The sequence below is a fragment of the Carcharhinus amblyrhynchos genome, chromosome 22 (assembly GCF_965287045.1).
Source record: "Carcharhinus amblyrhynchos chromosome 22, sCarAmb.v2.hapA, whole genome shotgun sequence".
Taxonomy (NCBI): domain Eukaryota; kingdom Metazoa; phylum Chordata; class Chondrichthyes; order Carcharhiniformes; family Carcharhinidae; genus Carcharhinus; species Carcharhinus amblyrhynchos.
The window spans coordinates 8,715,080-8,727,635 of NC_137345.1; the positions used below are offsets into that span (position 1 = coordinate 8,715,080).

At 45.4% G+C, this 12,556-nt stretch overlaps 1 protein-coding gene across 18 annotated transcripts in view; it reads left to right on the forward strand.

Annotated features, from left to right (window-relative positions):
- Positions 1-12,556, forward strand: part of plekha6 (pleckstrin homology domain containing, family A member 6) — a 331,150-nt gene that overhangs the window by 284,205 nt on the left and 34,389 nt on the right. For 17 of the 18 annotated variants that reach the window (XM_080209801.1, XM_080209802.1, XM_080209808.1 and 14 more), the window contains one exon: positions 10,019-10,084. The exons of the other annotated variant lie outside the window; for it this stretch is intronic. In XM_080209801.1, the coding sequence (XP_080065927.1) occupies positions 10,019-10,084 (66 nt within the window). The remainder of the gene's footprint in view (positions 1-10,018; positions 10,085-12,556) is intronic. 18 annotated transcript variants of the gene reach the window in all.

Here is a 12,556-nt window from a genome sequence, read left to right on the forward strand (position 1 = left end):
AGTTTTTCGCCACGTAAGTAATAGTCCTTCCTACCATTATTCCTACCAAAGTGGACCACCTCGCAGTTACCAACATTAAATTCCATTTGCCATTTCCTGGCCCATTCGCCCAGCCTATCTAGATCCTTCTGCAGACTCTCCCCACCCTCTGCGCAATTTGCCGTTCCACCAATCTTGGTGTCATCAGCAAATTTCAACACCATACACTCGGTTCCCTCCTCCAGATCATCTATATAAATGGTAAATAGCTGAGGCCCCAGCACTGACCCCTGGGGCACTCCAGTAGTCACCAATGGTTGATCAGAAGGGTGAACTGAGCCACCGTATCTTCCTTGCTAACCTACTTTGGGCGGCATGGTGGCACAGTGGTTTGTACTGCTGCGTGACGGGGCCAGGGACCTGGGTTCGATTCTTGGCTTGGGTCACTATCTTTGCGGAGTTTGCGCGTTCTCCCTGTGTCTGCGTGGGTTACGTCCAGGTGCTCCAGTTTCCCCCCACAGTCCAAAGATGTGCAGTTAGGTGCATTGGCCGTGCTAAATTCTCCCTCAGTGTACCGGACAGGCGCCGGAGTGTGGCGACTCAGGGATTTGCACAATAACTTCATTGCAGTGTTAATGTAAGCCTACTTGTGACGCTAATAAATAAACTTTAAACTACTTAGATTTTCCACCTCTGCCAGTCCAAGATTATTAATTAGCGGAAACTGGGTTGACAACTGACAAGTTTTCATCCACTTACTCATTTCCAACTCGGTACCATTGATTTTGTCGTTCCATCAGACTCAATGGGCGGAATTCTCCCAAAAATATTGGACGTGTTGAATTCTTGCGGAAATCGCAGTAATTCACGCTAGTTTTTTCAGTGGAAGTTCAAAGAGGAATCTCCCATACTCTGTGTACTGCAGAGGCCACCAGCATAAGTATCAGTAGATGTCAGTGGATGAGGCCTATTCCCACTGGAGAGGCTGAAATCAGTGTGTTTTATGGGCCGTTGCGCATGCTCCGATCTGTCAGTGCCAACGCAACGCCAGCTCTCCGTCCCCGCACAGCCCAATCGCTGGCCCCCTGACCATTATCGGGCCCATCCCCGAACCCTTCCTCATCCCCCCCCTTCGCCAGCCCGTTGCGATCTCACCCCCCCCCCCCCATTAATTCCTCCCCCCTCTTTCTGCCGACAGTAAACCCACCCCACAGTGCCGACCTCCTTCCCGTCCCGCCAGCAGGCTGACAGCCCTCCTCGGCTGACCCCGGTTGCTGGCTTCCCTGCTTCCTCCCCCAACCCCTATGCAAACTGGGAGTGCGTACCCCCCCCCCCAACCCCCACTGATCACCCGCAAACTCCACCCCATCCAGACCCTGCCCCTCGGCCCTACCCCCATATGCCCCCCCCCCCCCACCTTGAGACTGCCCCATGCCTGATGGGCAGTGCCAGTGTTCCCCTCTGGGCACTGGCACTTTGCCCCTCGGGGGGGCACAGGCAGGCACTGCCAAGGTGCCAATGTCCAGTGGGCAGCCCTCTCCCACCCAACCCTCTGGAGGGCCCCGATTGTCCCACCTTCACTCTAGCAGGGTGGGGTCACTAGCTCCCCGAAAGTGGGGAGTTACTGTATTACCCCCTGAAGTGAAATACTCTAATGGGATGGGAGGTGGTAGAGGGCCTGGACACCTCAGCCTCGGGCCCACTAATCGTAGGTAAATTATATTATAGTGACCATGTAAATGGTCTTTATGCCTCCCTGCCAAACGCTCATGTAAACCCACTATTTGACCGACACAAGAATCTCCTGGTTCACTGCGTTAAAAAAATTAGTGCAGTGGGTTAGGAGAATCATGGCCAATATCACTGTGAATAATTATGATGTATTTATCCCTGAGTGTGAGCACCTTTCTTCAAATTTCAATCAATAATAACCATAAAAAAGACTTGCATTTGTGAAGAACCTTATTCTATTTTGTGTATGCCTCAAAGAATAGAATTGTGCAATATAGAAGTAGGCCATTCGGCCAATTGTGATTGTGCTGGCTCTTTGAAAGTGCTATCCATTAGTCCTAGTCCTCTGTGCTTTCCCCATAGCCCTGAATAATATTTCCTTCAGTATTTAACTAATTTTCTTTTGAGAGTTATTGGTGAACCTCAGAATCATAGAATTCCTACAGTGCAGAAGGAGACCATTCTGCCCATCAATCCTGCACCGACAACATTCCCATCCCCCCAAACCCCACTAATCCCCCTGACACTAAGGAGTAATTTAAGCATGGCCAATCAACCTAACCTGCACATCTTTGGACTGTGGGAGGAAACCGGAGCACCCGGAGGAAACCCACGCAGACACGGGGAGAATGTGCAAACTCCACACAGACAGTCACCCAAGGCTGGAATCGAACCTGCATCCCTGGCACTGTGAGGCCGCAGTGCTAACCATTGTGCCATCATGCCGTCCTTCTGTCACCTTTTCAGACAGCACGGTCCAGATTATAAAAACTCGCTGCTGATTTTCCTTCATTGTCTTACTATTGTTCTCATAATACTCTGTCAAAGGAAACGACATCTCCTTATTTACTCTGTCAAACCTCTTTGCAATTTGGAATACCTCTATTAAATCTCTGTCCAACCTTCTCTCTTGTAAGGAAAACAACCTTAACATTTGATGCAGTGAATTACTTTGAAGTGCGCCCATTGTTGCTTTGGAGACAGCCACTTGGAGCACGAATGGCGATGTGGTAAAATATCGGAGCTACTTTGTTTTGCCGAGTGGAAGATAATTAACTTAAAGCTGTAAAGCCATCGGGTAGCCTGTGAGATAAAGGGCTGGGTCACTAAGTAAATGATCCTCTCCTAGATTCCCCTGCCTTGGAACATTCTGGCAATTAAAATACCAATACATTGACTAATGAACCACAAGAATGCGGTCTGCCAGCCAAGCAAAGCCAGGAAGGTGCAGCCTCAAAAGTGAGGTTTCCCCAGTCTCAGCAGAGCCAGGTGGTAATAGTGGAGAATTATTCAGGGTTTGACAGAGGCGTTCAAAATCATGAGAGGTGTGGACAAAGGTGGGGAGAACTGCCTCCATTCATGGAAGGATCACAAACAAGAGGGCAAAAGTCTAAGATAACTGGCCAGAGAGGAAAAGCTTAGTTACACAGCGAGTGTTGTGGATGCGGAAAGCGCTGCCTGAGACTGTGGTGGAAGCAGATTAAGTTGTGGATTTCAAAAGAGAGTTAGTTAATTATGATTATTATTAAGAGGGAGAAGGCGGGGAGGGAGGGAGTGCCACTCGGAGAACTGCTCCTTTAGGCAGTCAGTGCAGTCACAATGGGCAGAATGCCCTCCTTCTGTGCTGCAACCATTCTTTGATTATTTGCCCAAATTATAGATTCCCAATTTTAGTCTTGACTGCTGTTCACACTTGTAATAAGTCCTGGGGGCTGGCGGCTTTGCTCCCCCCCAGGCTGTGGGGAAAAGAAGGGAATTTGTGGGATTTTACGGCCTCGCTCTTCCTGAAACCACGTGAGGTCTACAGCCAATTCCAGCCAATATCTTTTTCTCATTCAACTGTGATACCTGTTGGAAACATTGCAGTCCCCTCCTTATACAACTTTCTATTATGCCCTACTGCAATGTACAGAGCTCGAAGCACACAGCTTCTCCTGCGTAATGTACCACTGATTATACAGTTGTCACTGTGTTACACATAGCTTCTTCTTCAGAACACACTGCTTCACGTCGCATGTGCAACATATCGATGTATTCAAACCATGAGTTCAACAATTATACATGTGAAATTCTAAGTTCCATCCTCCTACACACTTGGGTGTATATTGTGTGTATATTTGTGTGTGTATATACGTGTGCATGTGTATATGTGCATTTGTGTAATACATGTTGCTTCACAGACTTTTGATTTGATTTTTTATTGTCACATGTATTAGTATACAGTGAAAAGTATTGTTTCTTGCGCGCTATACAGACAAAGCATACCGTTCATACAGAAGGAAAGGGGAGGGTGCAGAATGAAGTGTTACAGTCACAGCTAGGGTGTAGAAAAAGATCAGCCTAATGCGAGGTAGGTCCATTCAAAAGTCTAATGGCAGCAGGGAAGAAGCTGCTCTTGAGTCGGTTGGTACGGGACCTCAGATCTGTAAGAAAACAAACTATGATGGTGAGCTAGACTTTGTGAGAAGGCTTATTGTCTGTCATGTGGTATCAAAGGTACAGAGAAGCTGGCATAGTTGGGAGTAGTGTGTTTTATCTTTCCCCAATTTGGTGCAGAGTTTGTTCCTGCTGGTTTTTAATATTTGATTTTTTTTATCAAACCCCTTTTGTTTCGGATAATTAAAATGGTCAGCTGCACAAAAATAATACCTGGAGTCAGCTTTATCCTACCTAATCTATATCCTTAGTGTCAGTCTCTGGGAATGAGAGAGCATGGATCAAAGATTATTCAATGCCCCTGTGGTACCTGGGGTTAATCATAGGTCACCGATTGGGTTTAATTTCTAGAGGTAATTGTGTAATTGGGGCATTCTGACAGATGTGACAATTTTAGGATTTGCTTAAATAGATGGATTGTGAATAAGAGGTCCTGACCTTCCCAAGTCACTTTGCACCTAAGTAGGGATTAATTGATGACTTTCAGTCCATGGACTACTTGTCTGTTCACTTGGCAGCCCCTGTTTAAGGAAAAACAGCAGAAAACACTGAACAAAGGCATGTATTGTACAGACGTTTCAAAGGTGAACAGTACATGAGTAATGAGAGCAATTGCTGCGTTCCTTTTATTGGAATCGGAGAAGTTCTACAAACTGAATGAGAAGCTTGTCCTCCTGCAGTTTTCTGAATTGACAAGTATGAACAGATGAAAAAAAATCACCTCATCTACTGGAATTCTATCCAGTTTTGCATAGATCCCAGTGAAATAAACCCTTTTTGATTTACTTTTCAACTCCAACGAGATGGTAGTCTAGTGAGTTAACCATCATGCAGTTCACTGCTATTACAGTCCGGATCACCTTCTCGTTAGAACATTAGAACTATGGATAGGAGTCAGCCATTCGGCCCTTCAGAGCCTATGCTGCAATTCAACAAAATCATGGCTGGTTAACTTGACCTTCCAGCAATGTCTTAATATCACTTGGTTACCTCAGCATCCATAAACCTCCATATGTCTTGGATATATCCTCATGGCTGAACTTCTGTAGTGCTTTGTGGTAGAGAATTCCAAAGATTTACAACCATTTGAAAGAAGCTATTTCTCCCCATCCCAGTCCTAAATAGGCCACCTCTTATTCCTGAGATGTGATACCCCCAACCCACCCCAGTGGGTTTGCAGTTCTTTGTGAGAGGGCTTTGCGGTTCTATATAATGGAACCTCGGTTGGCAGGATGGCAAGTTTTGTGTTGCAGAGCAATGCAGGGGTTCAGTTCCCGTACCGGCTAAGGTTATTCATGAAGGCTCCACATTCTCAACCTCATCTCTTGCCTGAGGTGTGGAGACCCACAGGTTAAATCACCACCAATCAGCTCTCCCCTTAAAAGGAGAGTGGCCTACTATGGCCATTTGGGACTATGCCAACTTTACCTTACAATGGAAGTGGCTGGAAGTTGCATATGGGCCACTAAAATTCTATATGGCTATGGCTGGACTGCACAAACAAGAGTTTAGTTCAATGGCATTCTAAATGATAGTGTGATTGAATTGGGGTCTGGGTCATTTGAGAACCAATGCAATAGGTTTTTCACCCATTGAAATTCTAAGCTTGGATAAGGGTATGTATTTATCAATTGGATAGCAGTCCAAACTCACAGTGTAACCAGATTACATCAGTTATGGAGACCTGTTCGAGGTGTTCCACAAGAGGAGGTGTAACATTACTATATTTAAAAAAAAACTCAAGAATTCATTTACCAGTGATGAATATTTAAACATTTTGAGATTTGAATCAGTTTGTTCTAATATCAAGAAGAAGAAGCAAGTTAAACACAAGAGTGGCCACGTTGGAAATCCTTTTCTTATGAAGTTAATGGTTGGGACTTGCCCTTGTGATTAAGTTTTTTATCTGACTCTGTAATAGGTGCAGATCTGTGTATTACTAGCCTGGTGCACAGAATGTTAAAGAATTCTGCTCAGAGCCCTCAAGTCGGACATGCCAAAAACCTTGTTCTGCCATTAAGTTAGATCTTGGCTGATCAGTATCTTACCTTGATCTTCCAACTTCAATTCGGCAATCCTCAATAACCATTACCTAATTAAAATCTATCAATACATAGCTTTCAATTGATCCCTAGCCTAATTTTTTTTTGCGGGAGAGAGTTCCAGATTTCTTTGTGATAAGAAGGGCCTCCTCCAAACACCTCGGAACTACCTAGATTATTTTTAAAGTTATATCCCACCTTGCTCTGGATGCTCCCACCTGGTAAAATAGTTTCTCCCCATCTATCCTATCAACTCGGGGCGTCTGGACAAATACATGAATAGGATAGGAATAGAGGGATATGGTCCCCAAGAGAGTAGGGGGTTTTAGTTCACACGGGCAGCATGGTTGGTACAGGCTTGGAGGGCTGAAGGGCCTGTTCCTGTGCTGTAATTTTCTTTGTTCTTTAACTCATTTATTTTAACAACTGAGTTAGATTGCACTCTTAATTTTCTATACTCATGGGGCTGTGTGCCAATTCTATGCAACCTGTCCTCATAATTTAAGTCCAGATATCATTTGGATGAATCTGGATCGAGCCTCTTCCAAGGTATCCAGAAATGAATGCAATGTTCTAACGTAACTGTAACTTGACGTAACTGTAGATAGGGGAGTGTGCTTTATAGGAGTTCTCAATTAGCATCAAAACCATCCTTATGAATGATCACAAAATTACAAGACACCAATCGTAGCCTGAAGATTGGAGTGTTGTTGAAGAGTGGAGTGCGGAGATCAGTGTGCACGATACACATTGGGCGGGATTTTATGGCCTCACTCGTCCCAAAACCATAAAATCCCACCTGAGGTTAACAGATCTTTCCACAATCCACTCCTCGCTCGCTCCGATTCCTGTGGTGGGCGGAACAGTAAAATTCCGGCCATTGTGTCCAACATATCATCGTTGATTTGAATGGGGAAAACGAAAATTGAGCTTACTGATCTCCTCACCCCATTCCTTGATGGATAATCCCACAGAAGGAGGTTTCACACTAGAAGTGGGTGGCATGGTGACACAGTGGGTAGCAGTGCTACCCCATGGTGCCAGGGACTTGGGTTTGATTCCGGCCTTGGGTAACTGTCTGTGTGGAGTTCACACGTTCTCCCCGTGTCTGCATGGGTTTCTTTCGGGTGCTCCGGTTTCCTTCCACATCCCAAGGATGTGAAGGTTAGGTGGATTGGCTATGCTAAATTGCACCTTAGTGTCCAAAGATGTGTAGACTAGGTGAAATAGCCATGATGAATGCGTGGGGTTGCGAGGATAAGGCAGGGGAGAAGGCCTGGGTAAGACACTTTGTCAGGGAGTCAGTGCAGACTCAAAGTGCCAAATGGCCTCCTTGTAGGTACTCCATAAATTCGAAGTGAACACTTGTAGTTTCTGGTCTAATTTGTTGATGTGAGAGGTGTCTTATAGTGAGGTAATTTATATCGAGAGAAGCAATGTGTACAAACAGGAATGTGCAGCAGAAGATGTACACCGGAGGTTGGTGAGTGCAGGATATCAGAGGCCCAGACCATGTCTACCACTGCCAGAGTAGCAGATTTAAAGTATTAGCCCATTATTTCTGCTCTTGATTTCAGAAGAACTCCTGAAGGGGGTTTGTGCAACGCCAGAGATAAAATTAAGCAGAAAATCCAAATGTAAATGATCCTTACTGAGTGTAAAAAAAAATGACAATAAGGCAATGTAGTGGGCTTTGTTACCATGGCAATGGTTTATACTTCTATAGCACTGCTCCCATGTTGGGAGACATTTTAAGGAGCTTTACGAAATGTTGGAAAAGGCTGGATTATGAGCAAGTACGACTGCGAGGTGAGGAAATGATAACGCAGGAAAAGGTGTGGAGGAGGAAAAAGTGGGATTAAGGGGGAAAGTTTTAAGGAAGTTTTTGAAGCCAGGCCCTGGGTAGGATTGTGGTCAGTGCATATATGATGGGCTGAATGGCCTCCTTTTGCACTGTAGGAATTCTATGATTCTATCAGGACGGGTTGGTGAGGGAGGAGAGGGCATTTACATTCGGATTTTCTGATTAATTTTTTCTCTGGTGTTGCATAAACCCCCTTCAGGAGTTCTTCTGGAATCAAGACCAGAAATAATGGGCTGATACTTTAAAATCTGCTACTCTGGCAGAGGTGGACATGGTCTGAGTCTCGATATCCCACACTCACCACAAACCAACCTTGGATATACATCTTCTGCTGCACATTTCTGTTTGTACACATTGCTTCCCTTGATATAAATAACCTCACTATAAGACACCTCTCACATCAACAAATTAGTCCAGAAAATACAAGGGTTCACTTAGAATTTATGGAGTTCCTATAGGAGGCCATTTAGGCCATTGAGTTTGACACGGTCTGGGACATAATGGGTGAAAGAGTGCAGCAGACTAGGAGTGACAGAGGGGAGTTGATTGAGAGCAGTGGATGAAGGATACATCATGGTAACACAGTGGCATTGCTGCTCACAGTGCCAGGGACCCAGGTCCAATTCCGGCCTCGGGTCACTGTCCGTGTGGAGTTTTCACATTCTCCCCATGTCTGCATGGGTTTCCTTCGGGTGCTCCAGTATCCTCCCACAGTCCAAAGATGTTTGGGTTAGGTTGATTGGCCGTGCTAAATTGCCCCAGGTGTCAGTGGATTAGCAGGGTAAATACGTGGGGTTACAGGAATAGGGCCTGGGTAGGATTGTGGTCAGTGCGTATATAATGGGCCGAATGGCCTCCTTTTGCACTGTAGGAATTCTATGATTCTATCAGGACTGATAGGTAAGGGAGGAGACGGTGCATGTGGGACAGCTGGAGAAGGTGAGGTGAGGTCTCGGTCATGGGAAGATTTAGGTATGAGGAGTGAAGAGTTCAAACCTATCTTGGTGATGTCCTGTCACAGACCTGTTGTTAGATACAAACTCAGGACAAAATCATCATCAGCTTATAAATGATGCATGGTGTCGCAGAGTATTAATGATCAATATGCAACAATTAAATTATTCTTAGAAGAATCATAGAATTCTGTTCAGAAGGAAGCCATTTGTCCCATTGAACCTGCATCAACAACAATCCCACCCTGTCCCAATGACCCCATGTATTTACCCTGCTAATCCCCCTGTCACTAAGGGGTAATTCAGCACGGCCAATCAACCTAAACTGCATATCTTTGGAGTATAGGAGGAAACCCCACACAGAGAGTGTGCAAACACAGCCAGTCACCCGAGGCTGGAATTGAACCTGGGTCCCTGGCGTTGTGAGGCAGCAGTAGAATGAGTGGTGTGTAGCTTGGACATCCCCCTAGAGACTGGTTTAACCTAATCTCTCAGCATCTTCCTGAAAACAACCAAAACTTCCCAGCAATTTGTTTCTGCCCCATGAGAAATTTGGCACCAGTTCACTCCCATTTAACATCCCATTCAAAAGCTGGGCTCAGACTCTCTCCTGTCCCCCTAACCCATCCTTTGGGCCTTGCACCTTCTGCTGCAACAACTGCACTCAGATTCCCCATGTAGACACAGTACACACCGTTCGAATCTAATGGCAAGGGAGCAGAGCCAAGTTATCTAGATCTGGGTCACTTGATTTGTGGCTGTGGTGATTTCTTGATCTAATTGTAGTTCTGATGGCCCCGTTGGATAGCAGAACATGAGATTGCAGGCTTGGTTTGCCGATGGGGTCAGCTGGCACAGCAGGGCAGAATGAGGGAACACAGTGAACTCGGAATAAAAAAATCCAGGTTTGGCAGCGATATTGTTGACTCTGCTTGACAAAGCATCTAAGAGCCTGATGGATGTGCACTCCACATGCCAAGGTCAGAACCCTTAATGATTGCTGATGTTTGCAGGTGCCATATCAGGACAGATACCAGGACCCACTGCAACATTACAAGGTCGATGAGTTGGAGATTGACGTAAGTTGCACAGCTTCATTACTGATCTCCTTAACAACATTATTTCTACAGTGTTGGGCTCAGAAATGACTGCGCAGCGAGGCTTTATCAGGGACAGTCACTCTGTGGGTTTTTAATCTTGTAAACCTGTCATTTTGGAGCAAGGATGGAGATACTCTTGGTGAGAGGAGGTACTTAAGAGTTAGAAGGGGGTCACCGTCAAAACAAGGCAAAGAGAGGAAATATAATCCAATAGGAACAAAAGACTGGGTTGTAGGTATTAGTTGCAGTTTTGGGCCCCATACTTAAGGAAGGATGTGCTGGGCTTGGAGGGAGTCCAGAGAGGTTCTCAAGAATGATCCCAGGAATGAAGGGTTTGTCATATGAGGAGTGGTTGAGGAGACTGGGTCTATACTCGATGGAGTTTAGAAGGATGAGGAGGGGGATCTCATTGAAACTTACAGAAAACTGAAAGACCTAGATAGAGAGGACGTGGAAAGGATGTTTCCACTGGTGGGAGAGACTAGAACTGGAGGGCACAACCTCCGAGTGAAAGACGTGCCTTTAAAACTGAGATGAGGGTGAATTTCTTCAACCAGAGGTTGGTGAATCTGTGGAATTCATTGCCACAGCAGGCTCTGGAGGCCTGGTTATTGAGTGTCTTTAAGACTGAAATAGGTAGGTCCTTGATCAATAAGGGGATCAAGGGTTATGGGGAGAAGGCAGGAGAATGGAGATGAGAATCGTATCAGCCATGATTGAATGGCAGAGCAGACTCGATGAGCTGAATGGCCTAATTCTACTTTTATATTTTATGGTCTTATCATTTCCATCCCCATTTAAAAAATAACAGGGAGGAACATTGTGCGTTATACTGTTTTTCTTTCTTCTCCTGCGTAATCTGAAGGAAAATAAATTATTACGCTCCATCTCGCTTGGTCAATTCACTTGTGTAAATCATTTGTACAAGATTTAGGTTCAGTCCCTCTGAAAAAACTGATGTAAGCTGGTAAGGAGATGAGAATGACTCTTAAACACCCTGTTGGGAAGGGCCTGGTGTTTACCCAGAGTCTCTGCTCCCATCATCTAGTGACTCCCTACTTGGATAAGGGAAGCATGTGTCTGTCAGAGCATCTGGCTCAGTAAGGAAGCCTCTGGGATGGGCACTATAAGAAGCCTCAACACCAGGTTAAAGTCCAACCAGTTTATTTGGAATCACGAGCTTACGGAGCACTCACCTGATGAAGGGGCAATGCTCCAAAAGCTCGTGATTTCAAATAAACCTATTGGATTTTAACCTGGCGTTGTGAGACTTCTTCCTATGGCCACAATGAATGGTGGAGCAGGCTCGAAGGGCCAAGTGGCCTACTCCTGCTTCTAGTTTCTATGTTGTGTGACTGAGTGGGCGCAAGTTCAGTCTGGTGTTCGGCACCTGGAGATATTTGGGTGCGGGGGTTAGGGTGGAGGTAGAGGGAGTGGTGATGAATATCCACATGAGGCAGGTGGGAGGTTGTCTCTTCCCTACTGAACGGCATCTGATGGAGCAGCTGAGATCTGATGTGTCGAGGAGTGACAGACTCAGAGTCCACTAACTCAGTGACACAGCCCCAAGCTGCCTGCAAAATATCTTTGTTGAGTGGATCCATGTCAGATGGTGATATCTGGAACTAGACACGGATCCTTTTCTTGATAGCAGGTTTATTCACAGGATGTAGCATTACACATCTCCGTCTCCTAGCTACCATAAGATCATAAGAGATAGGAGCAGAATTAGACCATTTGGCTCATCGAGTCTACTCCGCCATTCGATCATGGCTGATAAGTTTCTCAACCCCATTCTCCCACCTTCTCCCCTTAACCTTTGATCCCCTTACCAATCAAGAACCGATCTATTCTCTGTCTTAAATACTCAATGTCCTGGCTTCCACAGCCTTCTGTGGCAATGAATTCTACAGATTTGCCACCCCCTGGCTGAAGAAATTCCTCCTCATCTCGTTTCTAAAGAGTCGTCCCTTCAATCGGAGGCTGTGCCCTTGGATTCTGGTCTCTCCTCCTAATGGAAACATCACATCCACTCTATTCCAGGCCTTTCAGTATTCTAGCACTCCAGTGACCCAGTGATACCTTTCAATAGACTTTTCAGAAATGAGTAAATAAATGAAGAATGAGTGACCCTTTTCGAGGGGTACGGCGACTAATGTAAAATATTTCAATGGAAAGATATCAAGTGAAGGTGCTGTTACCAGGGCTGTTGATGGATTCTAGCCCCTGGTTGGTTGTAGAAGGCCTCGACTGTACTCTGTGTGCTCTCTTTCCGAGAAGCCAGGGTGTGGACGTAACTGGAGAAAACTCTCTTTGCATGCGCTCAAAATACTTAATCAATTAACTCTTGTTTCCCTTAACCTTAACAATCTAATTAGCATATATTAACAATCTTCACCCAATCTGATCATTTGCAGTGGGAACTGTTTCTGTAGAGCACCCTGCCAGCTA